Source organism: Mizuhopecten yessoensis, unplaced genomic scaffold, assembly GCF_002113885.1.
Source record: "Mizuhopecten yessoensis strain PY_sf001 unplaced genomic scaffold, ASM211388v2 scaffold716295, whole genome shotgun sequence".
Classification (NCBI taxonomy): domain Eukaryota; kingdom Metazoa; phylum Mollusca; class Bivalvia; order Pectinida; family Pectinidae; genus Mizuhopecten; species Mizuhopecten yessoensis.
The window spans coordinates 216,838-243,551 of record NW_018480045.1 but is presented as its reverse complement, the minus strand read 5'-3'; the positions used below and the strand labels follow the sequence as shown (position 1 = coordinate 243,551).

The 26,714-nt window shown below is 37.6% G+C and overlaps 1 protein-coding gene across 1 annotated transcript; it reads right to left on the bottom strand.

Annotated features, from left to right (window-relative positions):
- Nucleotides 1–370: 370 nt before the first annotated feature.
- On the bottom strand, nucleotides 371–26,609 carry LOC110442742 (integumentary mucin C.1-like). The gene is made up of 6 exons (XM_021486491.1): nucleotides 26,600–26,609; nucleotides 24,661–26,466; nucleotides 2,115–2,284; nucleotides 1,364–1,469; nucleotides 966–1,066; nucleotides 371–538 (listed from the first exon to the last, which is right to left on the bottom strand). Exons 1-6 carry the CDS (start codon nucleotides 26,607–26,609, stop codon nucleotides 371–373), a joined length of 2,361 nt encoding a protein of 786 aa, XP_021342166.1.
- Nucleotides 26,610–26,714: the final 105 nt, after the last annotated feature.

The window sequence follows — 26,714 nt, the reverse complement described above, 5'->3', positions numbered from 1 at the left end:
TAGCGATGCTTCGCCTCGACTTTTAACAAACTTACACAAGTAGTCTGCAGGATTAAACCGCGAATTATACGGGAATCCGAGGCAAGTGAAGTGGGGGATAGCTGAGGGAGCAGGACCACAGTACACCGACTGTAAATAAAAATCGATTTCGTAGCCTTAACAATAAGTATATATAAAAAATAATAAAGTATTATAAATGAGTATATTTCTTATCTAATACAATCAATTACTCAAGGAGGTGTGTAGCAATTTCGGAAAGTCTTGTTTTTATTATATTATTTGGAAAGTAATTGTCGTCAACACATACAGAGCTACCTGTTTCCCTACCTCTTTCAACCAGGATAAACAAAATTAAGTTAATATTTAAGTATCAAACCTGGCCCTCCACCAGCAGCAGTAACGAGGAGAACATGTGGAAGATTTTACTGGAGGGCTGGTGAATGGTGACCACTATAGTCTTGTTGTACTCCGTGGCGTAGTTCTTCAGTTGTACCATCAGACTGTGTGCAGTACTCGAGTCTAAACCGGACGTTGGCTCCTATTAAGACGAGAACTCTTTTATTTGTTCTAAACATGGAGCGAGTATAATCAAGGCTGATAACATAACGATACATGTTATGTATCTCTATATCTGCAGTCATTATATATACTATAAACTTTTTAATAATTTTTAGCTATTAAAAAGAAAGTTTTCTTCAGACAATTGTGACATCATTTACATAATGACGTCATTATCATTGAACATTTTCTAAATAAAATGCATATCCAATATGACGACATTTCGTTAAATAAGGAAGTTAATCATTATGATTGATGTTACAAATTATATTCAGGGACAAAGTTAAACAAAATAAATAATGGAAAAACATTATTCATCAAAGTAATGCTGGTTTGTATTGCAGTGGATGGCTGACAAATTCATAAATTACAACTTTTAAGCGAATCGGTCATCTAAAGCCACTCACATCTACGAGGAATATGTCCGGATCTGTCAACAACTCACACGCTATGTGCGTCCTTTTCCTCTCCCCTCCTGATAACCCCCTCTGGAATATGTCTCCAATTACTTAAAGCACAGAAACAGAGGCTTCATAGTTAAAAATGTCGACTTGGTTCTCATATTCTGAATAATAACACTGACCCGGAAGAATTAAAGACGTAGCATTTAGTTAAAGGATGTTTACTTTGTCATACTAACCTTAATTTTCAAAATATTCAATATATTTGTTTGCATTATAGATTCATCGTAAACTTGTGGAAGCGACAACAGTATTTGTCATTAGAATACAGTGTGATAATCTATAATAACAACACGGCGAGCTTTATCAGTGGGACATACATGTGTGTATTTGTATCAGTATACCTGTATTGAGACAGTGCTGAAGTTTAAGAGCTGTGACAATCTTTTGTATTTGATCCAACTTCTCCTGCTTAGGAATTCTGTCCGACACTCGTACCATGGCTGTAAACTAAAAAGATTGCAATAACAAGAGAGTACATTAATACATGATTATAAATTAAACACAAAGGGGCAAACCGGTGCCGAATCACAAACGGATTATGTCAGCAAGGACAATGAGAATATAGAAAGGCAACAACACCTACACGAAAGTCTTCTGGGCGAGTACAAGGTAGGCCTGCTCTGGTAAGCATATTACCAATCATTTAAGATAGAAGTACAGTCACAAAAAAGACACCAAATACTCACTCGAATAACAATTTGCTGTGGGAGGAAGTTTAACTGTCTAAAATCAGAATCGAACAAATGTTTTATTGTCTAAACGGCACACTCAGATAATGGTATCAAAAAATGGCTTTCGAATTATCTAATCAACTTTTTCTTGATGAACATATAATAATTTATACATTATTTTATTTAATCACCTAAAATAACAAAAGTGTTTGCATTTTGTCTAAAAACATAGGTACAATAATAATGTAGGAAGCCACATTTCTTGCAGTGTATAGACCATCAACATATTGTTTGTTCTAATTGAATAGAAAGTGTGCTACCTGCAGATTAACAAGTTAAAAAATAAACAAAACACTTGCAACAATACATTTAATTAATCACTAGATTATATTTATGTAAGTGGTATTATCATGACACGTACATAAAGTGTTTCCCACAACGTCAGGTTGGAAAGGAGAACATCGTCCTGCATCACGTAACCAAGACGACGGCGCTGTTGCTTGTTAAATGGTGATCCATTAAGAGCTATGTCCCCGGATATAATATTGACTTTTCCGGCCAGAGAATGTAGAAGAGTTGTCTTCCCTGAACCTGTATTATTAATTAAATAATGTACAAATAATAAAATCATAAAGTAAGCATGGAAACAATAAAAAAAAATGGGTTTCACAGTCAACACGACAACAAATCAACAAGAGACAAATAAAACAACAGAAAAACACCAGGTTCAGAAATATGGAAATAAAGGACAGGAAGCTTTTCAACATTGTTCATTGCGGCCGGTTTGGTTTATTTATAGAGGGACAACTCACACGACAATACTCTCATTAAGGAAACAGATTTGCTATGAGTGCACTTTTAACCTATATTTTAACGTGTTACATGAAAAATCTTACGTGTTCTTTTTTGTGTGTATGTTTTCGTTAACGCGTGACAAGAAAAAACTCAAATATATTTTTTATATAATAATTAAAACAATAGCAATATTTAATTGTCACTATACACCTTGAATTTAGTTTATAGTAAAATCAATCGGTAAAATTATTTCCTTAGTCGCAATTAAAATACTTATTCAATAAACAATTCAAAAATGCTTAGACTTGTATTTCATATTAAAATATAAGTGTTTGATTCAAAAGGAGCCTTTACATGATTTCAATATATTTGACCACTGTGACCTTGAAAATGGGTAACGATCATTCATTTGAACAAACTACGTAGGCTTTCATTCCAGCATGTAACTGGCCAAATATCATTACCCTAGACATCTTGGTCATTCAAAAGAAGCTGTTTAAAAATGTCATACATATTTGACCCCTGTAACCTTGAATATAAATCAGGGTCGTTTATTTGAACAAACTTGGTAGCGCTTCATCCTAGCATGTTACGAGCCAAATATCATCATCTTATGACTTCTGGTAATTCAGAAGAAGTTGTTTAAAGGTTCTACACATATTTGACCCTGTGACCTTCATCCCAGCATACTACTAGCCAAATATCATCCCACTAGGCCTCTTGGTTATTCAGAAGAAGTTGTTTAAATGTTTTACACCTATTTGACCCCTCTGACCTTGAATAGCTGTCATGGTCATTCATTTGAACAAACCTGGTAGCTCTTCATGCTAGCATGCTACTGACAAAATATCATCATCTTAAACCGTTTGGTAATTAAGAAGAAGTTGTTAAAAGGTTTTAAACATATTTGTCCCCTGTGACCTTGAATATCTGTCAAGATCATTAATTTGAACAAACTTGGTAGCCCTTTATTCCAGCATGCTACTGACTAAATATCATCATCCTAGACCGTTCGGGTTATTCAGAAGAAGTTGTGTAAAGGTTTTAAAAATATTTGTCCCCTGTGACCTTGACTATAAGTCAAGGTCATTCATTTGCACAAACTTGGTAGTCTTTCATCCCTGCATGCCACTAGCCAAATATCATTACCCTAGACCTCTTGGTTATTCAAAAGAAGTTGTTTAAACGTTTTATACATATTTAACCCCGGTGACCTTAAATATAAATCAAATTCAATTTATTTGAACGAACTTGGTAGCCTTTCATCCAAGCATGTCCCTGACCAAATATCATCACCCTTGGCCTTCTGGTTTTTCAGAAAAATTTGTTGAAAGAATTTATTATATTTGACCTCTGTTACCATGAATATGGACAAAGGTCATTCATTTCAACAAACTTGGTAGCCATTCATCCAAGCATGCTACTGACAGAATATCATCATCTTAGGCCGTTCGGTTATTCAGAGGAAGTTGTGTAAAGGTTTTAAACATATTTGACCCCTGTGACCTTGAATATAAATCAAGGTAATTCGTTTGAACAAACTTGGTAGCCCATCCCAGCATATTACTGACCAAATATCATTACCCTAGACCTCTTGGTTATTTAAAAGAAGTTGTTTTAAGGTTTTATACATATTTGACCCCTGTGACCTTGAATATAAGTCAAGGTCATTCAATTGAACAAATTTGGTAGCCCTTCATCCCAGGATTTCCAGGCCAAATATTATCACCCTGGGCCTTCTGGTTATTTAGAAGAAAATGATGAAATAATTTATTATATTTGACCTCTATGACCTTTAAAATGGGCAAAGGTCATTCATTTGAACAAACTTGGTAGCCCTTCATCCCAGTATAATACTGTCCAAATATCCTTACCCTAGACCTCTTGGTGTTTCAGAAGAAGTTGTTTAAAGATTTTAAACATATTTGACCCCTGTGACCTTGAATATAAATCAATGTAATTCGTTTGAACAAGTTGGTAGCCAAGCCCAGCATATTACTGACCAAATATCATTACCATAGACCTCTTGGTTATTCAGAAGAAGTTGTTGAAAGTTTTTCACATATTTGACCCCTGTGCCCTTGAATATAGGTGAAGGTCATTTATTTGAACAAGCTTGGTACAGACCCTGAACCGTTTTTCTTGTCCGTTTAAACGCAAACGCAACGCAAACGGAACGCAAACGCAACGGAAACGAAACGCAAACGCAACGGAAACGCAACGGAAACTCAACGCAAACGGAACGCAAACGCAACGCAAACGCAACGGAAATGCAACGGAAACGCAACGGAAACGCAACGGAAACTCAACGCAAACACATACAGACCGTTTGGTTAAACACGCTCCTAAAACGCAGTTCATAGCAGACAAATAACGGACTTAGATTTAGATGTACTTGCTCGCGGAAGCGTGTCGGTCTCTGCCCCAAACTCTGACCTGTATTTACCTATACAGCGCTTGCGTGTTATTTGCACAGCGGCGGATGCAGATGTACTTATAGGCAACATTTTCCCCGTCAGCACCAATAAAATAATTTGGAATGATGATTTGTCCCCCGATTTTTTTGTGAATATTGATAATTCATTTTGAAATGGAATTAAACTTCTAATGGCATCCGTTTGGAACTCAACAGTACATTACATTTAACATCTTACTATTAAATCTACATGACGTAAAAATACATTTCTTTTTAGGAATTCATAAGATTAAAAGTATATTTGATGTTGGTGGTTTCTCACTTAACTTTTATTTTATTTTCTATATTTTCCCCAAATATTATAGTCTTGAACAATGGTTCTTCGACATCAACAATACATATGGATACGTCTAGTGGGTAGTTCATTTTTTTTAGTATCAAATTCTAAAAAATATTTAATCAATTTGTCGAAAAATAATAAACATACCAAACTAAATAACGTACGTGTAATTGTTTGTTTTTATTTAAACTAGGCTATCGCAAATGTTCAAAAGGAGATGAAATATGAAACTTTTGTTTGGAAAATATTGGATATGAATATCATCATATGTATAAAACAAGTGAATGTGATGTGTTTGCATAGAGTATTATTCCTGTATTATCTTACAAATCCAACTGAAATGCTGCAAGCGAATTCATGTAATTATGGGTTTTTTTTCTCTTAAAATCGTACTTCTCTACTTATATCTCAAACAGGTATAATTCTAATGATATTCTCTTTAGTGGTATTATTTGATAATTATAATCAGTATTTATATGAATGATATTGAGGCCGGAACGTTAGTTATATGTATCTTATCTATACATCTTACAACACAACATACATGTATACATTCTATGCACCCTGTTACGCTTAATCATCCTCATTGCTGTACCCACGGACTCAAATAATCTAATTCCGTGTTGTCCCCTCAAGTTACACATTTTCATTTGTCTGAGTGATGAAAACATAATCTGAAATCTGAATTACTTGTGTAATTCCCTCCTTAAAACAGCCTTGAACCAAAGTTTTTTTTATTGCTTTCTCTTGACAGTCATTTTGAAAAGTATATTGCACAAACAGCACTGATTTTACTATCCTTAACGATAGCGAATTAATCCCAACTATCATATTATGGTCTTTGCTTTTACCTGGCCTTACATTTATTATTGTTTAAACGTGTGGTCACCCCTGTTACCTGCGGCTATCGTTTTTTCGAAGGTAAACACCACAAGGTTACTACCTGTGGTTTCAGGCACAGGGACCCGGGAATTTGCTACAGTTGATTGTTTGGACCTATCGCTCCGTATAGTAATATTAGATGTTCTTCTTCTTCTTCTTCTTCTTCTTCTTCTTGTGATAAGGCGTCATGTAGATTAACTTAATCTGAGAATTTAGGAAGTATAAATTAGATGTTTTAGTGGTTGACACTATTTCCCCAAATAATTGCCGCTCCTCCTTCTAACCGCACCCAAGAAATGTACCCTGGACGTTTTGCTATATCAAGCTATGAAAATACTTCGTTTAAGCTAAGAAAGTGCGAACGTCGTAGTTGACTTCGTTTCCGAGATATTGTGATTACCTGAAAAACACACCTTTGGCTCAGCGGCGATCGCCTCGATATGGGTAGCCCACATATGTGACGTCACAAGTTCAACGCTGTCGAAACAGCCCTATACCGTGAAGCTTCGATCGTGCGTTCGATATGTGAGCTTTTTAGCTACTTATATGATATATTCCGTCGTCACTTGCTTGTGTAGGTAATATTTAAAGTACTACATACATATATTTTGTTTTCCCCATTTTAATGAAGAAATAAGTTTCTAATGAGAAGGCAAATGATGTACTGTAATGCGGGTGTCCGAACACACATGCGGATGCTATCTAAATGAATCCGTGTTTTTGACATAATTCGTTAATCTAGTGAATGTAAATATTATACTTTTTATTATTTAATTGATCTCTAGAAAATTTGATGAGTACCTATATACAATACAAAGCAATTGAGTAAAACTTGAGTCAAATTAACGTAGGAGCACCCCACCCTTTTCAAACAGACGAAAACATGCACCGGTACAATCATTAATGCTCAAATTGAGCAGCAACCCGAGTATTTTTACCCACAGTTATAAAATCTTGAAACTTTATTTTCATTCTTTATGCAATCCATGGAATTTAACACATAATAGATATACACAACAATTTAAAACAATCTTGCAGAGGGATAACCGGTCCGTTCAAGTCTCACAAAGATTAGTACACTGTAATATATAATGTGCATAACAGGGTCCAGCATTATTTGCCTTGTTACTGACTTTCATCTGTCCGGTGATGCCGTTGTACTGACTTTGATTTGCATATAATGTGACTCTTTGGCAGTACTTACACATTTTATTTATCTTTTCTTGAAATTGATCCTTATCCCAGAGACGTAATATATACGTCTCTGCTTATACATTTCCCTGTTATCTAGACTGAGGAAATTGCAGTTAAATGGAAAAATTGGAAGACGCATAATCTACACCAATCTACATACTGATTAATATATTTCTAACTGCTTTATCGCATGAATATATTTATATGATTCCATGATAAAATGAGCATATTTTAGCAAAGATATGGTTTATTTATAAGTTTATATTTTAGATGAATTATGTGATAATTTACTATTGTAAATTAAATATTTATAGTGTTGATAAATATGTTTACCATGTGTGTATTCTAATGTTGATTTAGGCAGTTATAAATGTAATATGCAATGAGTTGAGACGTAAATAAATGTAAATAAATCAATATTAATATACTAACCCCCTAGCCCACCTGCTGATGTCATACCTGGACACAGGTATATGGGTGCGTCTTGGGCCTCCTGCTGTCAGCACTGGACATGGGTGTTGTTTAGTGTTATTAACATGTACACAAATGTCACACCTAAGTAGGCTAAGGGAGTGGATCGAGACGATTTTCAATATTGAACCAAGATGTTAAATTATAACTTGGATTTATTACATGGATATGAAGATAAAAAGGTTGAACCATATAATTCAATTATATTTTTGAGATAAATATAATCACGGAATAAGATTGTCTAAGTCCGTAATATAATTTAGCATCGCATACAGAAGTACTGTATTGTATAAAAATAAATGTGTGTCGGTATTTTGCTTTTTAATTGAAGTGTCGACCTAACTTATTGACATTCAAAAACAGCATATACCAACGTTGAAGTTATTTTGTAAACATTTTTCAATGATACATTTCCGGGTTTTTTTGGACCGTAGCGGTGCCACAGTATGTGACTGTAGACAGGCGCGTAGCTAGCCCCTTTACCATGTGTGACTGTAGTCTGGAGCAGAGAATATAAAGTGTATACGTCTGTGTAAAGAAAATAATTGCAAACTGACTTTCCAGCCTAAATTAAAGAATCATTTTTGATCGACAACATTGAGAGTATTTGCACAAATTTCTCATCAGTGCTCAGAATCAGGACACGCAATGCTTCAAGTGTGTGTTAATAATAATATACAGCATTTGATATAGCGCTCTATCTAGCTAACATATAAGCCACTCTAAAGCGCTTTACAGTATATATATATATATACAATTAATACAATTAGCATTTACATTAATCAATTCAATTTTGAGGAATTCACAGGAGCTGCGTTATCAGGCGCTAACTACGAGTCCTATGCCACCTGGCTAATATCTCCCTATGTATGTATGCTGGAGATGTGATGTGTTCTGTTTGTAGTGGGACCGTGCTTCCAACGGCATCATTTAGTGACACCTCACTTGAATGCTACGCACATATACCGCAACATCCACCCCAGACCATGTTATACTACACCTGGGTTGTTGGAGTTGTGTGGGCAGGAGAAAAACACTTTTTTCTCATATTCCATGCGTCCGACGACTTCGAGGATCGAACCCCGGCCGCCTGCGTGGAAGACCGAAGTGTCCGTCCTATTCAGAGTCGTCAGTTTGATATCAATTAAACTCACTGTCTTGAAGTTCTGACAAATTTTATATGGCTGAATACCATCTACATAATGTTATCTTCAGCACAATATGATTCCTCAAAACTAAAAAATAATATTAATCCGCGATCTGACGCTGTATGGCCATGGCTGTTCTCTAACGCGCCTATTCCTGCCATGATGACTGCTAGATGCGTTGAACTTGTGACGTCACAGCCGATAGGATCCCATTCACCGCGAGTTACGATTACGACCCGTTTTTATGCGGTTTTCGACATTTTTGTGTTTGGATAATATAGAATAATAATATATTAGTTTCTATTTTTATTCAGGGTACACTTTGATACTCTCGGGTCCCTGTGGAAGCAGATACGTCCTTTGTCGACGTATCTAGATTAAATTTCTCCAACGAAATCTGAGAATTTAGGAAGAATAAATTAAATGTATCTCAACCAACACTTGGGGAGAATGATTATAATTAAATAGCTTATACTACTTTTTATACGTCTCTGATTGAATTTTACCTATCGTTTTAATTCAATTAAAGTATTGAACAGGGAAAGTATAAAGACGACCACCGTGCACAGGGGGTTTAACTTCGTGTATATAATAATGAAGAATGAAGATGAGTAACACTTAATGCCCTTTTCATTATGCGTCGGAAACGTATGGTTGTGAGGCATAGATAACAAATGACTTCAAGGGATTAGGGGGTTGGATTAGTGTTTATAATTTGAAATAACGCTATGTTTATGTCTGAATGTGCTTGATGCTAATTTCATTCAAATGAGATTTAGATCACTATTACCGTAAACATTTAAAAAGTGTGTGGGGGAGGGGTTGGGCGGTACCGATGCCATCAACGCCGACTTCAGTATCTGACGAATGAGGGCATCATTTCTTTTAAAATAATTTTCTAACATACATAATAGTTTTATTGTTCAGAATTGTTCAGAAATTCCTTTCTTAAATCTGCAACAAAGAGGTATTTTGATAGGAAATAAAATTTATCATTTATATCTTATAATTGGCACAAACATGTCCAGTATACAAAACCGTCCTTTTGTATGGTGACTATATGTAACTTCTTTAAGATATAAGATAAGCAACTGATTCGTGTGTCAAGAGGTTGAATGAGTTTAATATTCATTCCGAATTTCAAAAGAACAAATCAACTTTACACTGTATCTATCTAAAAAAATCATATTTTTCAACTTCTTTTATATCTCTAAGCACATTTTCTTCTACTAAAAAATCATAAATTTATGTTTCTAGTTGTAACTATTTTATGATAATTTCAGCAAAATCTCAATGTAAATCCGAACGTGTGAAGTCATCTTTATATCAGGGACAGTATATAGAGCTTCACTATACGTCCCTGTTTATATCAAATCCTTTTTGCTAATTTACCTGGATATGTAAACCAGAACAGACCGGTGTGTTAGTTACGATGACCATGATCGCTATCAGGGGTGGCCTTAGCTCAGCGGGGGTGCACTACCTCTCACCGGTACCTCACGTTTAGCCCCATGGACATTCCCATTTCAGTAAAGCCAGAGCACACGCATGTACGTACTGCTTGGTCGTCTACTGAAAGGTCGCGAAGCCGTACGTATAATACCGGACGTAAAACCATCAAAATCTGGTTCTTATTAAGATTCAGTTACCGTTTTTTGTCAGCACGTCAGACCAGAAACGTAAACGTCTCTGATCAGACACTTTGTTTAAAAAAGTTTTGTTTTAAAAAATAAGCATCGGGCGGTTCAAACAGAGGCGTATAAAACCAGGATATACGCAGTAATACGCTATAGTAAAGTAACTCGGTAGTGAAGCGGACGTAAAACCTATCAATCAATCAATCAATCAAGTATAGTATAGTATATATGTCTCTGGTTAAAGGATTTTAAAAGGGGATGGCCGGGGGAGTTTTTGGAAGTAATCTCTTCTGTGTTGTGGTCCTTACGCCAAAGGTACGAACTTTTTTATGTGGCTCTAGATGTAAATTGAAGAATTTCGTCGGTATCACCCGGGTGTTACGGCACGATTTCTCACCCCGACACGATTTCTCACCCGGGTGAGATATCGTGCTAAAAGTGCTCCGGGCGCAACACGATTTCTCACCCTAGCACGATTTCTCACCCGGGGGAGAAATCGTGCAAAACATTTGGGCATAGGTGGCACGTTTTCTCACCCGGCACGATATCTCGCCCCAACTCTCACTTAGGGATGGATTTTGTCCGTGGTGTCTAAAACTTGCCTTAGTGTACATGTAATATATGAGCTGACATGATTTCAAATGACTATGAGTAGTAGTTCAATGTACAACATGCCTTATATTTATTGGTTGATTTATCTATCAATCTATTTATTCATATATTATTATATAATGTATTGCGTTTTACCGAAAGTTGATCTAAACCCCTAAAACATATAAAAATTACATTCTATGACTACTTGTTTCTATGCTATGACTATTAGACTACATTTTCAAGGGGTTTGTCTATATAAATAAATGCACTTCTGTTGTTTATAGCATATATACAAGTTATTTTGTTATATAATGTTGTTTGAAACGTTTAACATGTAAGATTACAGTTATCTTAAAATTAAGTCAAGTGTGCTGCAACCGTTCAAGGTATCTGCTGGTCAAATATTAAGACTACTTGGCACAGGTGGTACATAAAAATAGTTGATAAGACTACTGACGTACGATACCACAGCATAGCATTACAGACACTTAGAGGTAGGAGAGTAAAAATATTTGATAAACAATGAAATATAGTAACTTGAAACTAAATAAAAAGACCACAACAGGATCCGAGAAGAGACATATAAACCAACCAGTGCTAAAACATTAATGAGACGGTGATAGGTGTTGCGAAAAGTTAAACGCATTTTACATCATATTATGTAATACCTGTCGTAATGTCTGTCACCTTGTTGAAGGTCAACAGCTTTCTAAACTCAAGTGAATATGTTTTTGTTTTGTTATATAATGTTGTTTGAAACGTTTAACATGTAAGATTTCAATTATCTTAAAAGTAAGTCAAGTGTGCTGCAACCGTTCAAGGTATCTGCTGGTCAAATATTAAGACTACTTGGCACAGGTGGTACATAAAAATAGTTGATAAGACTACTGACGTACGATACCACAGCATAGCATTACAGACACTTCGAGGCAGGTGCAAACAAAATCCGATACTCTTTGTTATGATAAACTGAACCTTATTTTTTTTGACAATGATATCTCTGTCATGATTGCTGACATTAAATTTGATGGGGAACCATAGACAAAGCTCTCACCAACAACCCAGGACGAGTTGCGCAATATCATTGTGACCTCGCAATCGAAGTCCTGTGAGCTTGATCCACTGCCTACAGACCTATTAAATCAATGTCGGGAAGCACTGCTTTCCTTGAATAACTCAATCATGAACAAATCAATAGCTGAGTCAATGGTTCCATGATGTATCAAGAAGGTACATGTAAGACCATTGTTGAAGAAGTCTGGAATGAACAAGGAGGAATTGAAAAACTACCGCCCAGTATCAAATCTGCCTTTTCTATCTAATATCTTGGAGAAGGTTGTGTCCCGGCGTTTAGAGGTTCTCCATGCAAACAGTCTCCATGACAACCTGCAATCGGCCTACCTCATGGGACACTAATGAGACGGCCCCCTACGTGTACGTAATGACATAGCTTCTGCATTGGATAACAAGTGCAGAGCGGTGCTTGTCATGCTGAATTTGTCAGCTGCATTTGACGTCATCGACCATGACATACTTTATAAACGTCTAGAGTACTCTTATGGAGTGATTGATACCGCACTATGCTGGATACAGTCTTATCTGAGTTAACGACAACAGTGTGTTGCCATCAGATGTACCACCTCACAAGAAAAAAATACTAGATTTCAGGGTTCCTCAAGGGTCGGTGTTAGGACCACGAAAATATTGCCTGTACTCTAATCCGATCGGAGAGATTTGTCCTCGCCAAAGCCTTCGCTATCATTGCTTTGCTGATGACACACACATTACATGGTCATCAAACCACAGGACGGTTGGGATACAATTACAGAAAACCTGAAAGCTTGTTTGACAGATATCAGTACCTGGATGAACGCCAACATTCTAAAGCCTTATCCGGAAAAGACGTCTTTTCCCCAAAGTTTCAGCAAACAATGGCTCTCCAGCTCAAGCTCAAGGTCGGCGCCAGAACTATTTAGACTGTCCAATCTATTAAAAACCTAGAGGTATACTTTGATTGAACGCTATTGCCAAATCCTGTTACTACCAGATCAGGAACATCGGCTGTATCCGACAGTTTATAACTGCAGATGCATGCAGTATGTTGGTGCATTCACGTGTTACCTGTCAGTTGGATTATGGTAACGCCCTGCTCTGTGGTATATCCGACAAACTAACTAGTCGTCTGCAGAGGGTCCAGAACACTGAAGCCCGGCTGGTTACTCGTACTCGAAAGAGAGAGCACATCACACCTGAGCTATATTCATTGCACTGGTTACCTGTACGATAAAGGGTCGGAGTCAGAATCATTGTTGTGGGTCCCAAAATCTCGTACTTTGACCTATGGAAACCGGTGCTTTAGGAGGGTTTCAGTCACGTTGTTGAATAGCTTACCATCTGCTGTTAGAAAGTTAAATACCCTGGCAAAATTCAAGATAGACATCAAAACTCACCTCTTCATGTTTTGACTCTTTGCAATGACGTTATGTAAATACCACCCTTTGTTTATTCATTTATGTGCACATTGCTATGATTATCTGCTTGCTTAATGTATAAAAGTGATAGTAAGCCTTTGTTTTTGTTCCACAATTATAACTAATTATATATAATACTATTATCCATATGGTGTAAAGCGCTTTAGAGTAATTTTACAAATTATATAGGGCGTTATATAAATGTTGTATATTATTTATTATTATTATTATTAGAGAATTAACACATATGCTACCACTTCTTTTGATGGCAGTACCTGTATTTATCTATTTATCTATTATTCATATACTTTTAATTCCACTAAATATCCTAAACATAGAGACGTTTTCAAAAGTCAATTTGCGCGAGATACACCGTATACAAAATAATTTGGAAGTCATATCTAACAAAGGACACCTTTCTTTGGCCAAAGGAACAAAGGACACGAATTTGTACACAACATGAACTTACTACAAAGCAGATGTGACATCATTGCTCTGGAAGGGTACATGCATTTTTGTAACCTGTTTCTCGAACAATTTGGTAGTCAAACAAGCAAATTCGTGGAATTTATATCCCCCGCTTGCAGGACATATTGTAGGTTAACATTATTGAGGTTAGGTTTAAACATGTGAGTATCGTGCTGTTGAGACATAATGTATAGCTTAAAACTTAAAAGCCCTATAACTCACTAATTATCCGTCAATATGCACAAATCACATCGGTTGGCAAACTTAGCATGAGTTGAATGTGCATAAGGAATTTGGTTGCAACATCTTAACAATATCTACAGAAACACGTACTTATTGTAATGGGGGACCATTACAGATGTCCCCCAAACTGCCCCCATAGTCGCAAAGATGCATCAGAAAAGGATCGCATTGCCATAGTACACCTACAATGTACATACTAAATTTCTAAATTTCGACCAATCAAAAGACTTTGTGTAGTTGCTATGCACCGGAACGTATGCGATTGAATTTGCAGTCCCCTAATACCCCTATATACCAATTTTCATCGAAATCAAACAATATCTCAATTGCGACCAATCAGAAGCCTCCGTGTGGTTACTATGGTAACGAAACTTAAGCGGTTTTATTCGCAGTCCCCTATATACCCCTATATACCAATTTTCATCAAAATCAAACAATATCTAAATTTCCACCAGTCAGAAGCCATTGTGTGGTTGCTATGGCAACGAAACGTATGCGGTTGAATTAACAATCCCCTAATATCCTAATATACAAATTTCCATCAAAATCTTACAATATCTAAATTTCGACCAATCAGAAGCCTCCGTGTGGTAGCTATGGCAACGAAACCGATGCAGTTGAATTCGCAGTTCCCTTATATCCATGTATACCAATTTTCATCCAAATCGAACCAAGTTTGAAGAAAATCGGTTAACATTTGTTGTAGTTATTGCACGGAAACGAAGCGTGACAGACGGACAGGCGGACGGGCGGACGGACGAACCCATATTAATATCCCCCGTTTCGGTGAAAGCGGGGGATAATAATAAACAGCAAAAAATACATTATATGTTTGGAAAATGTTCTATCTAAAACGTATTGTCACCACAAATATACATGTATATATTAAATAGCATGATCGTTTACTCGTGTATTTCAGGGTTAACACAGGAAATAGATGTATGTAACTTCAGTAAGTATTTTTCATGGACAACGCATGTCGGAATGCAGTTAGACGGACTCAGTTGCAGTTATCTGTACTCTATCATATGCGGTAATATTATTCTTTAGAACAAAATTTGCTTGACATTCAAGTGTGTACTCTTCATATTACCTTTACATCTCGCATGCAAAGGCGCGTTCTATCTGAAATTTGATATATCACAGCTTTGTATTCTGGCTTCCTTTTAAATTGTTTTCAGATTTTTTATGGTGTTGGCGACATCCCTTTGCTAGTATTTTAATTAGAGTACAAAATTAACAGTAACATGTAATCCCTGAACACTGTTTTATTACAAAACTATCCAATTTCGGTCGCAGCTATACAAATGCAGATAGTTCTAAGCCAGGGAAACATGGGGCTCCCAAAAGGGGTAGGTAAATGTCCGACTTTTCGGTTAAGGATTTTGGTAACCGGTTCGCGGTCTTTCGCCCGAGTAACCGGATAACCGGCTAACCGTTGACAACCGTACATAATACATCTACATACCAAATCTATAACATCGGTCAATATCTAAATGTCGACCAATCAGGACCCGACCTAACACGGACATTTTGTCAAATAAAAAAAATAAACGCAGATCGCAGTACACTTTTACATAGGGACATTGGACAATGCATACATTTTGACTTATCAGAGGCCAGTCTGCAGCGGCCATTTTGCGGAGGATGTTGGCCTTTTTTCCCATCTTCAAGAACACGATTAAAATATTCAATTAAACAACATTTATTGTGGTCCATAAATCTGAGCAGAAATTGTTATAGCCTGAAATGACTTAGCAAGTGATGGGCTATGATTTAGATCTGTTCGCAAACTTAACATCGAATATCATTACTGACTACATGTATTATTTAAGCATTGAACTGTTTTTGTATGGTATTTATGATCTATTTAAATGACACAGCTTTGCAAGCAAACAACATAATGCGCGCTAGATCATAAATAGCATACAAAAACAGTTCAATACTTATATTTACGTTTTCTCTGCCTCTTATGTTCTTTTTTAACTTAATTAAAATTAAAAATGCCCGCCTGATCGACAGTCCACACAATTTCGTTCAATAGTTTGAACAGCGTATTGTCGCGTGCTGATTGGCAAACAAAGTAGTACTTTGACATTTTAACAAACACTTCAATTTTATTCCTCAATTCAGTATCAATACAATTTCATTTGATATGTCTATAGGGTGAATTAAGTTTAACAATAGAAATCTGAGCTGAAAGTTATATTTGAAATTGTTTCGATTTTCCCCCGGAACAAATTTCGCGCATGGATAAATACAGTGAACACCGTGAATCCGACCTTGACCTCCACGAGGGAGTTATTTTTGGAAGTTAATTCGAAGAATCCAGACGTGAATTTATTTTTTGATTGTATGGGAATCTGACTACAGTCGGTAAATTCTATAACACCCTCGTTATTTGACATGTCGTCAGAACCTCAAGAAAACGGTGGCTGCTAGACGCGTGAAACTGATACAGTATCGTTTGAAGTGAGTGATCTTGCGACGGAGCAGAGGCCGGCGTTACAAATGTCTGAAATGTTTATGTGTGCTGTGACTCATATCAGTAGGTCTGTAACTTATGTGTCAGTAGGTCTATATATTATGTGTATTTCCCTACATTTGTAACGAACCCCTGTTAATCAGTGCAGTGTAACAGACGTTGTTTCTAATAAATTGCATGAGTGTTAAAATTGTTTCCATTGCCGACATTGGTGATTTCAACCGATGTGCATTTTATACGATATTGCAGACAAACATTGGTCCTGTTTTTGTTGATATAAAAGAATTGTTATTTCTTTTTTCTTTTTTGCACATAAATTTATAATGACATTGTCAAGTCTCACAATGCCCAGCGATATTTCAGCAGCCATCACGTTTATTTACATTGGATATTGTAGTTCTGGTCTGTGTTGTAATTAATACGCTCCTGCGGCATGGTAATTAAAGTCCCATCAACGACACAGCTTTCAAAGAGGCTATATAATGACAATGCCATGCAAATGTAAATATACAGTATGTAACTGCAGTACACCTCTATTAATATGATACTTGTATCCCTCTGTACAACCACGCATGCTTATACATTAAATCTGTGTATGTTTCATATCTTTTTATACCATTGTAAGTCAAAGATGATAAGATAAAATAAAACAAGAGGCACAGGGGGCCTGTATCGCTCACCTGGATAATTAAGCAACCATGGGAAATTATTCTTATTACAAACTATCCATCCAATGGTACAAAAGAAGAAGTATTTTAAAGAATTAAACCTCAAATTCCCTTTTTGAGCCCCGCAACTCTTCACCCAAAGGAGCCACACCTATCATTTATACAAAATTAAGACCCCTTTGCACAAGGATATTTCAGGCCAAATTCGGATAAAATCCCTCAAATGGTACATGAGAAGGATTTTTAAGATTTCAACCTCAGTTTCCCTTTTGAGCCCCACCCTCAGCACCCAAAGGGGCCACACCCACCGTTTATACAAGATCAAGTCCTTTTTGCCCGAGGATGCTCCGGACTAAATTACGATAAAACCCCCATTATCCCTACGGTAGAAGCAGGGTTTTAAAGGTTTTACCTCCATTGCCTCTATTGGGCCCCGCCCCTCTCCGTCCAGGGGGTCCAACCCCACCATTTTAACAAGATTGATTCCCCTTTGCCCAAGGATGCTCCTAACTGAATTGGGATCCCTAAATCTATGTGGTAGAAGAAGGATTTCAAAGGTTTTACCTCTATTTCCCCTATGGGTCCCCGTCCCTCTGCCACCAGGGGGGAGGCACGCCCACCGTTTATGCAAAAGTTAGTGCCCTTGGCCGAAGGAAGTTACAGACTGAATTGGGATGAAATTACTTCATCCCTATGGTAGAAGAAGGATTCCAAAGGTTTTACCTCTATTTCCCCTATTTGTACCAGCCCATCTGCCCCAAGGGGACAAAATTGAGTCCCTTGGTGTAAGGATGCTCCAGGCCAAATTAAGTCAAAATCTACTGGGCCGTTCAGGACAAGTGGCATTTTAAAGAAAAAAGTTGACGGACGGACGGACGACGGACGTTGCGGTATGGCATAAACTCACACAATGTTCCTTCGGACCGGGTGAGCTAAATATTGAAGTTCGAACAAGTTTGGAGTTTGTGGAGTAGTAAACAAGTCTAAATATACCACAATCCCCCAAAATCAATTTCAGTGTTCGTACTCATGGCAACGGGCAATATGCCTACTCCTAACACGATTTCTCACCCGGTTGAGAAATCGTGCAGAGGCGAGAAATCGTGTTGCGAACTCAGCAATGTTAGCACGATTTCTCACCTGGGTAAGAAATCATGTCGGGTTGAGAAATCGTGCCGTAACACCCGGAACAGATTTTGAGTACAATTTATTTTTTAGGTTTCTACAATGTTAATCGTTTTTTAATATATGAAGCATAACTTGTACAATGGAAACATAGTGATGCTTATAATTATTTCACTATGATTAACAATACAGTAAAACCTCACTCCGGACACTAAGTCTAGTTGACATTTCCTGTTGTCTGCAATATTAGTGAGGAAATATAGACAACCCGAAAGTTTTGAACCCCACCGTTGTTTCCGTCTCTGCCTCTAGACTCGTTGATTGGGGCATTTTAATCCAAAATGAAATTCGTCATCCACGTCAATTTGAATGGACAAAGTCTAACGAACGGAACCTACATTCCGATTTTTCAAGATTCAATTAAACTGTGTTAACCTTGTCCTCCATGTTAGATAAAAAGCCGGACTGACCGCTCCGTTAGTTGTAGCGATTATTTAAGATCCCCGATGTACACGAGAGTACTATTTACGTGTGTGAAAAAGGGTTGGAGGAATGAAACACTGCTGGGGTGGGTCAACCGGAATACAGTTTATAAAAGACGTTTGAAAAAATGCAATTAAATCATCTCTATATTTGTAACTAAATCTGTGTCGCTTTACGTAAAACAACAACGGCTAAATCATGAGACATTTGCAGTTTTGATACAAATAAACTTTTATATTTCGATTTCTATTCGCAGACAATATTCCCCATTATGTAATTTTCTTGTGAGATGCAATAATACGTATTCTATTGTGTATTATATGGTAAACTAGTAATCGTGCAAAATAATCAGGAACCGCTTGAATACTATAACAAAATAGCACCTCCATACCTGATGCACGTGTCAACGTCGTAGCTGTTGGTTTGTGCAATGGACACGTCGATTAATACCGATAGAAACCAGTATGTACCCTTCATGGAATACAATATAGCAGATATAAATATTTCAAAATAAGAACAAGCTATATAGGAAGACTACATGCAATGACTTGTTTCTAAGCCTTTCCGGGACTTACCACATAACTGCTAATCAGGGACGGGATCACCATTCCGGATTTCGAATTTTGTGGATACATTTGGACTGAATCACGTCAGGTTACGTCAAGTTAAACAACCAAAAACGTCTCTGCTAATATTCCTCAGGTCCATATTTTTCTCTAGTTATCGATGTCGAATTCGAATTATACTTCGATATTCCCTATCTCTTTTCTATACCTCAGCGGATTGAAACATTGTTATTAAATATAATACTTCTAGAAATGTATAAGCTGTAGTATATCAATTCATAAAGAAAGCTCAATTGCTGTATTAATGTACCATTACTTCCTTTACCACCTATACCATCCTATAGCATCTGGACTGCCTATATCACCTATACCCTCTTACAGTAACTATACGTCCTATACCACCTATACCCTTCTTCATCATCTGTACTTCCTGAACCACCTATACGTTCCTTCATCACCTATACGTCATATACCACCTATACCCTCCTATATCACCTTTACTTCCTATATCACATATACCCTCCTACATCACCTATACACGTCATATACCACCTATACCCTCCAACATCACCTATACGTCCTATATCCCTTTGCCTTCCTACATCATATTTACTTCCTATTCCATCTATACCCTCCTACTTCACCTATACGTCCTTTACCACCTATACTCTTCTAGATCATCTTTACCTCTTAAACAATCTATAGCTTCCTAAACCATCTATACCCTCCTACATCGACTATACTTCCTAAATCGGCTTTACTTCAAATACCACCTATACCTATCACATACCATTTACTTCCTTTACAACCTATACCATCCTACATCACCTTTACCTACTATACCACCTATACCCTACTACATCATCTATACATACCCTCTTACACCACCTATACCCTCCTACGTCATCTATACTTCCTATACCACCTAAACCCTCCTACGTCATCTATAGTTCCTAAACCACCTATAACTTCCTATACCACCTTTACCATCCTACATCATCTTTACTTCATATACCACCTGTACTCTTCTACATCACATTTACTTCCTATACCACCTATACCCTCCTACATCACCTTTACTTTCTATACATTCCTACGTCACCTTAACTTCATATACCACCATAACTTTCTACGTCACCTTTACTTCCTATACCACCTATACTCTCCTACATCACATATACTTCCTATAACCACCAATACCCTCCTACATTATATAAACCCTCTTACACCACCTATACCCTCCTACGTCATCTATAGTTCCTAAACCACCTATAACTTCCTATACCACCTTTACCATCCTACACCATCTTTACTTCATATACCACCTATACTCTCCTACATCACATTTACTTCCTATACCACCTATACCCTCCTACATCACCTATACTTTCTATACATTCATACGTCACCTTAACTTCATATACCACCATAACTTTCTACGTCACCTTTACTTCCTATACCACCTATCCTCTCCTACATCACATATACTTCCTATAACCACCAATACCCTCCTACATTATATAATCCCTCTTACACCACCTATACCCTCCTACGTCATCTATACTTCCCATACCACCTATAACCTCCTACGTCATCTATACTTCATATACCACCTATACTTCATATACCACCTTTACCCTCCTACGTCATCTATACTTCCTATACCACATATACACTCCTACGTCATCTATACGTCATATACCACATATACTTCCTATACCACATAAACCCTCCTGAATCAGCTTTATTAACTATATCCTTCTGCATCACCTATACTCTGTTACACCACCTATACCCCCTACATCACCTTTACTTCCTATAGCCACCAACTCTCCTACATCACCTTCACTTTCTATACTTCTTACGTAACCTTTACTTCCTGTACCACATATACCCTCTAACAACACCTATACGTCATATACCACCTATACCCTCCTACATCACCTATACTTCCTATACCACCTTTACCCTCCTACATCATGTTTACTTCATATACTATCTATACCCTCCTACATCACCTTGACATCCTATACCACCTAAAGCCTCCTACATCAACTATACTTCCGACATCACCTTAACTTCCTATATCACATATACCTTCCTAAATTACCTTTACTTCCTATACCACCTATACCCTCCTACCTCACCTATACTTTCTATACATTCCTACGTCACTTTAACTTCATTTTCCACCCATATCCTCCTACATTACTTTACTCCATATACCACCTATACCCTCCTACGTCATATATACTTCCTATACCACCTATACTTCCCATACCACCTATACCCTCCTTCGTCATCTATGCTCTCTATACCACCTATACTTCATATACCACCTATACCCTCCTACGTCATCTATACTTCCAATACCACCTATACTTCCTATACCGCATATACACTCCTACGTCATCTATGCTTCCTATACCACATATACTTCCTATACCGTATATACCCTCCTACATCAGCTTTATTAACTATATCCTCCTACATCACCTATACTCTGTTACACCACCTATACCCCCTACATCACCTAATTTCCTATAACCACCAACTATCCTACATCACCTTCACTTTCTGTACCTTCTTACGTAACCTTACCTTCCTGTACCACATATACCCTCCTACATCACCTATACGTCATATACCACCTATACCCTCCTACATCACCTATACTTCCTATACCACCTTTAACATCCTACATCATGCTTACTTCATATACTATCTATACCCTCCTACATCACCTTGACCTCCTATACCACCTATAGCCTCCTACATCAACTATACTTCCGACATCACCTTTACTTCCTATACAAACACTACCCTCCTACATCACCTTTACTTCCTATACCACCTATATCTTCCTACCTCACCTTTACTTTCTATTTCCTTCCTACGTCACCTTAACTTCATTTTCCACCTATACCGTCCTACATCATATATACTTCCTATACCACCTATACTTCCTATACCACATATACCCTCCTACATCAGCTTTATTAACTATATCTTCCTACTTCACCTGTATTTTATATACCACCTATACCACCTATACTTCCTATACCACATATACCCTCCTTCATCAGCTTTATTAACTATATCTTCCTACTTCACCTGTATTTTATATACCATCTATATCTTCCAACATCCAATTTTCTTACTATACCACCTATACTTCCTATACCACCTATACCCTCCTACACCATCTTTACTTCATATACCACCTATACCCTCCTACAACACCTATACTTCCTATACCATCTAAACTTCCTATACCACCTATACCCTCCTATGTCATCTATACTTCCTATACCACATAAACCCTCCTACATCAGCTTTATTAACTGTATCCTCCTACATCACCTATACTTCCGATACCATCTATACCCTCCTACATCACATTTACTTCCAATACCACCTATACCCTCCTACATCATATTTACTTCATATACCACCGATACCCTCCTACACCACCTATACTTCCTTAACCACCTACATCCTTCTACATCAACTACAAATGTCAACTGTCTTTAGCATTTATACCCCCCTGCATTTATTTAGTTATTTTATTGAAGTAATTATGTTCATTTATTTGTTTCATTTTATTGATTTATTTAATTAATTTGTTTTCTTTATTCAATTCAATTATTTTTATTTCAGTTTATTGATTTATTAAATCATTTGTTTTATTTATTCAATTAAGTTATTAATTGATATTTGTTTTCATTTGTGGCGATTTTTGCCATTCGTGGTTTAACCATAATCACGTTCTTGTTTTCGCATAATCAGTGCGTCTAAACGGCGATTTTCATTTTATAAAATATTTGCAGTTTTATCTCTATGTGTGTATGCTTTTTCATTAATTCTATTGTGTATATTGTGGGTTTTGTTTACGTCCAGGTCGAAGTATGCGAGTCCTACGCTCGACTCGCATACTTCGACCTGGACGTAAACAAAACCCACAATATACACAATAGAATTAATGAAAAAGCATACACACATAGAGATAAAACTACAAATATTTTGTAAAATGAAAATCGCCGTTTAGACGCACTGATTATAAGCCTCTCTTCAATCCAGACTACCCTGGTGTCGTTACGAAACTGCCCATGCGTGCAGTGATAGAAGTATTTGTAGATTTAGTTGAATTCGATTCAAATATTCATATGAACAGAATGATATAAGTCTGAACATTAAATATCTAGAATATACAAATAACTAATTACTCAATTATTTTCTACTTATAATTTCACTGGCCAATTAAGGTACGTGTATAGACATGCATCCATCAATCAGCACACGACGCAGCCCAAATATTCAAATATAGATATAAGTCATTGATAAACTTCCAACCGATTATTTCATGTATTTATCTATTTTATTTGTATATTTATTTTCTTTTTAATTTCCAAACTTTGTTATACATATAACTATTTTTTTATATAAAAACATTTCAGCACTCACATATTCTTAAAATAACCTGTAAATAGCCATCGATCGTTTTCTTAAATAACAAGAAAACGCATATTCAACGCACATTCAACGCTAAATTTAAAACGCACATCAAACGGTGAACGCAAACGCAACGGAAACGCAAACGCAACGGAAACGCAACGCAAACGCAACGCAAACGCAACGCAATTTTGGTAAAGAAAAACGGTCCAGGGTCTGCAGCCCTTCATCCCAGTTTGCTTCTGACCAAATATCATCACCCTAGGCTCATTGAGAAAAAGTTGTTTCAAGTAAAATATTGACGCCGACCGGACGGGCAGAATCGCTGATAAAGCGTTATAACTTTACTATGTACGAAATTGACGGAATACAAAGAGAATGCTTGGAGTGAAGCAAAACTGTTATTTTATCTCTGTAGGGCATATACAGTGCAAGAGATCGCTATCGATCGGCTAATTAGTTACCTATTGCAATCAATGCACTTCAATACTAATACATATTATTACTATTTCATAGTTTTGTTAATTACCGCTCGGTCCCATCACAGCCAACATGGCTCCACTTCTTGCTGATCCGGATACATCTTTTAATATTTTAGTAGACTTTATTTGAACACACAAATCAGAAAACACAAGTTCTGAGCACTGTTGAGTGGTAGACAGGTCTGGGCACTGTTGAGTAGTTGTCAGCTCTGAGCACTGTTGAGTGGTTGTCGGTTCTGAGCACTGTTCATTGGTTGTCATGTCTGAGCACTGTTGAGTAGTTGTCAGTTCTGAGCACTGTTGAGTAGTTGTCAGCTCTGAGCACTGATGAGTAGTTGTCGGTTCTGAGCACTGTTGAGTAGTTGTCAGCTCTGAGCACTGTTGAGTGGTTGTCGGTTCTGAGCACTGTTGAGTGGTTGTCAGCTCTGAGCACTGTTGAGTAGTTGTCGGTTCTGAGCACTGTTGAGTGGTTGTCAGCTCTGAGCACTGTTGAGTAGTTGTCGGTTCTGAGCACTGTTGAGTGGTTGTCAGCTCTGAGCACTGTTGAGTAGTTGTCGGTTCTGAGCACTGTTGAGTGGTTGTCAGCTCTGAGCACTGTTGAGTAGTTGTCGGTTCTGAGCACTGTTGAGTGGTTGTCAGCTCTGAGCACTGTTGAGTAGTTGTCGGTTCTGAGCACTGTTGAGTGGTTGTCAGCTCTGAGCACTGTTGAGTAGTTGTCGGTTCTGAGCACTGTTGAGTGGTTGTCAGCTCTGAGCACTGTTGAGTAGTTGTCGGTTCTGAGCACTGTTGAGTGGTTGTCAGCTCTGAGCACTGTTGAGTAGTTGTCGGTTCTGAGCACTGTTGAGTGGTTGTCAGCTCTGAGCACTGTTGAGTAGTTGTCGGTTCTGAGCACTGTTGAGTGGTTGTCAGCTCTGAGCACTGTTGAGTAGTTGTCGGTTCTGAGCACTGTTGAGTGGTTGTCAGCTCTGAGCACTGTTGAGTAGTTGTCGGTTCTGAGCACTGTTGAGTGGTTGTCAGCTCTGAGCACTGTTGAGTAGTTGTCGGTTCTGAGCACTGTTGAGTGGTTGTCAGCTCTGAGCACTGTTGAGTAGTTGTCGGTTCTGAGCACTGTTGAGTGGTTGTCGGTTCTGAGCACTGTTTAGTAGTTGTCGGTTCTGAGCACTGTTGAGTAGTCGTCGGTTCTGAGCACTGTTGAGTGGTTGTCAGCTCTGAGTACTGTTGAGTGGTTGTCGGTTTTGAGCACTGATGAGTAGTTGTCGGTTCTGAGCACTGTTTAGTAGTTGTCGGTTCTGAGCACTGTTGAGTGGTTGTCAGCTCTGAGCACTGTTGAATAGTCGTCGGTTCTGAGCACTGTTGAGTAGTTGTCGGTTCTGAGCACTGTTGAGTAGTTGTCAGCTCTGAGCACTGTTGAGTGGTTGTCGGTTTTGAGCACTGATGAGTAGTTGTCGGTTCTGAGCACTGTTTAGTAGTTGTCGGTTCTGAGCACTGTTGAGTGGTTGTCAGCTCTGAGCACTGTTGAGTAGTCGTCGGTTCTGAGCACTGTTGAGTAGTTGTCGGTTCTGAGCACTGTTGAGTAGTTGTCAGCTCTGAGCACTGTTGAGTGGTTGTCGGTTTTGAGCACTGATGAGTAGTTGTCGGTTCTGAGCACTGTTTAGTAGTTGTCGGTTCTGAGCACTGTTGAGTGGTTGTCAGCTCTGAGCACTGTTGAATAGTCGTCGGTTCTGAGCACTGTTGAGTAGTTGTCGGTTCTGAGCACTGTTGAGTAGTTGTCAGCTCTGAGCACTGTTGAGTGGTTGTCGGTTTTGAGCACTGTTGAGTAGTTGTCGGTTCTGAGCACTGTTGAGTGTTATTAGCTGACAGGTGGTGGTAGTATGTGAACACGTTCCGTCAGGTAGACAGCTTTTAAAGATGTATGTGTCACCAACCGTGCCAGTCCCATACGAATTCTTCTAAAACACATTAATATAGGTCAACTTCGTCACAGACAGTATTCCATTGTGAAAATGAACACTGGCTCCGTCAGACGATTGCGATTTTGCAAATTTAGTTACAGGGATACGCACAGGTAAACACGACACCTGTCCTGATAAGGAAGAATGAG

What these genes read in the sequence shown, in the direction of transcription:
- LOC110442742 (XM_021486491.1), bottom strand. An exon ending in CGTTGTGGGAAACACTTTAT is followed by an intron (nt 1,470 to 2,114) that starts GTACGTGTCATG and finishes CAATCTTTTTAG; the next exon opens with TTTACAGCCATGGTACGAGT. An exon ending in CGGACATATTCCTCGTAGAT is followed by an intron (nt 539 to 965) that starts GTGAGTGGCTTT and finishes TCGTCTTAATAG; the next exon opens with GAGCCAACGTCCGGTTTAGA.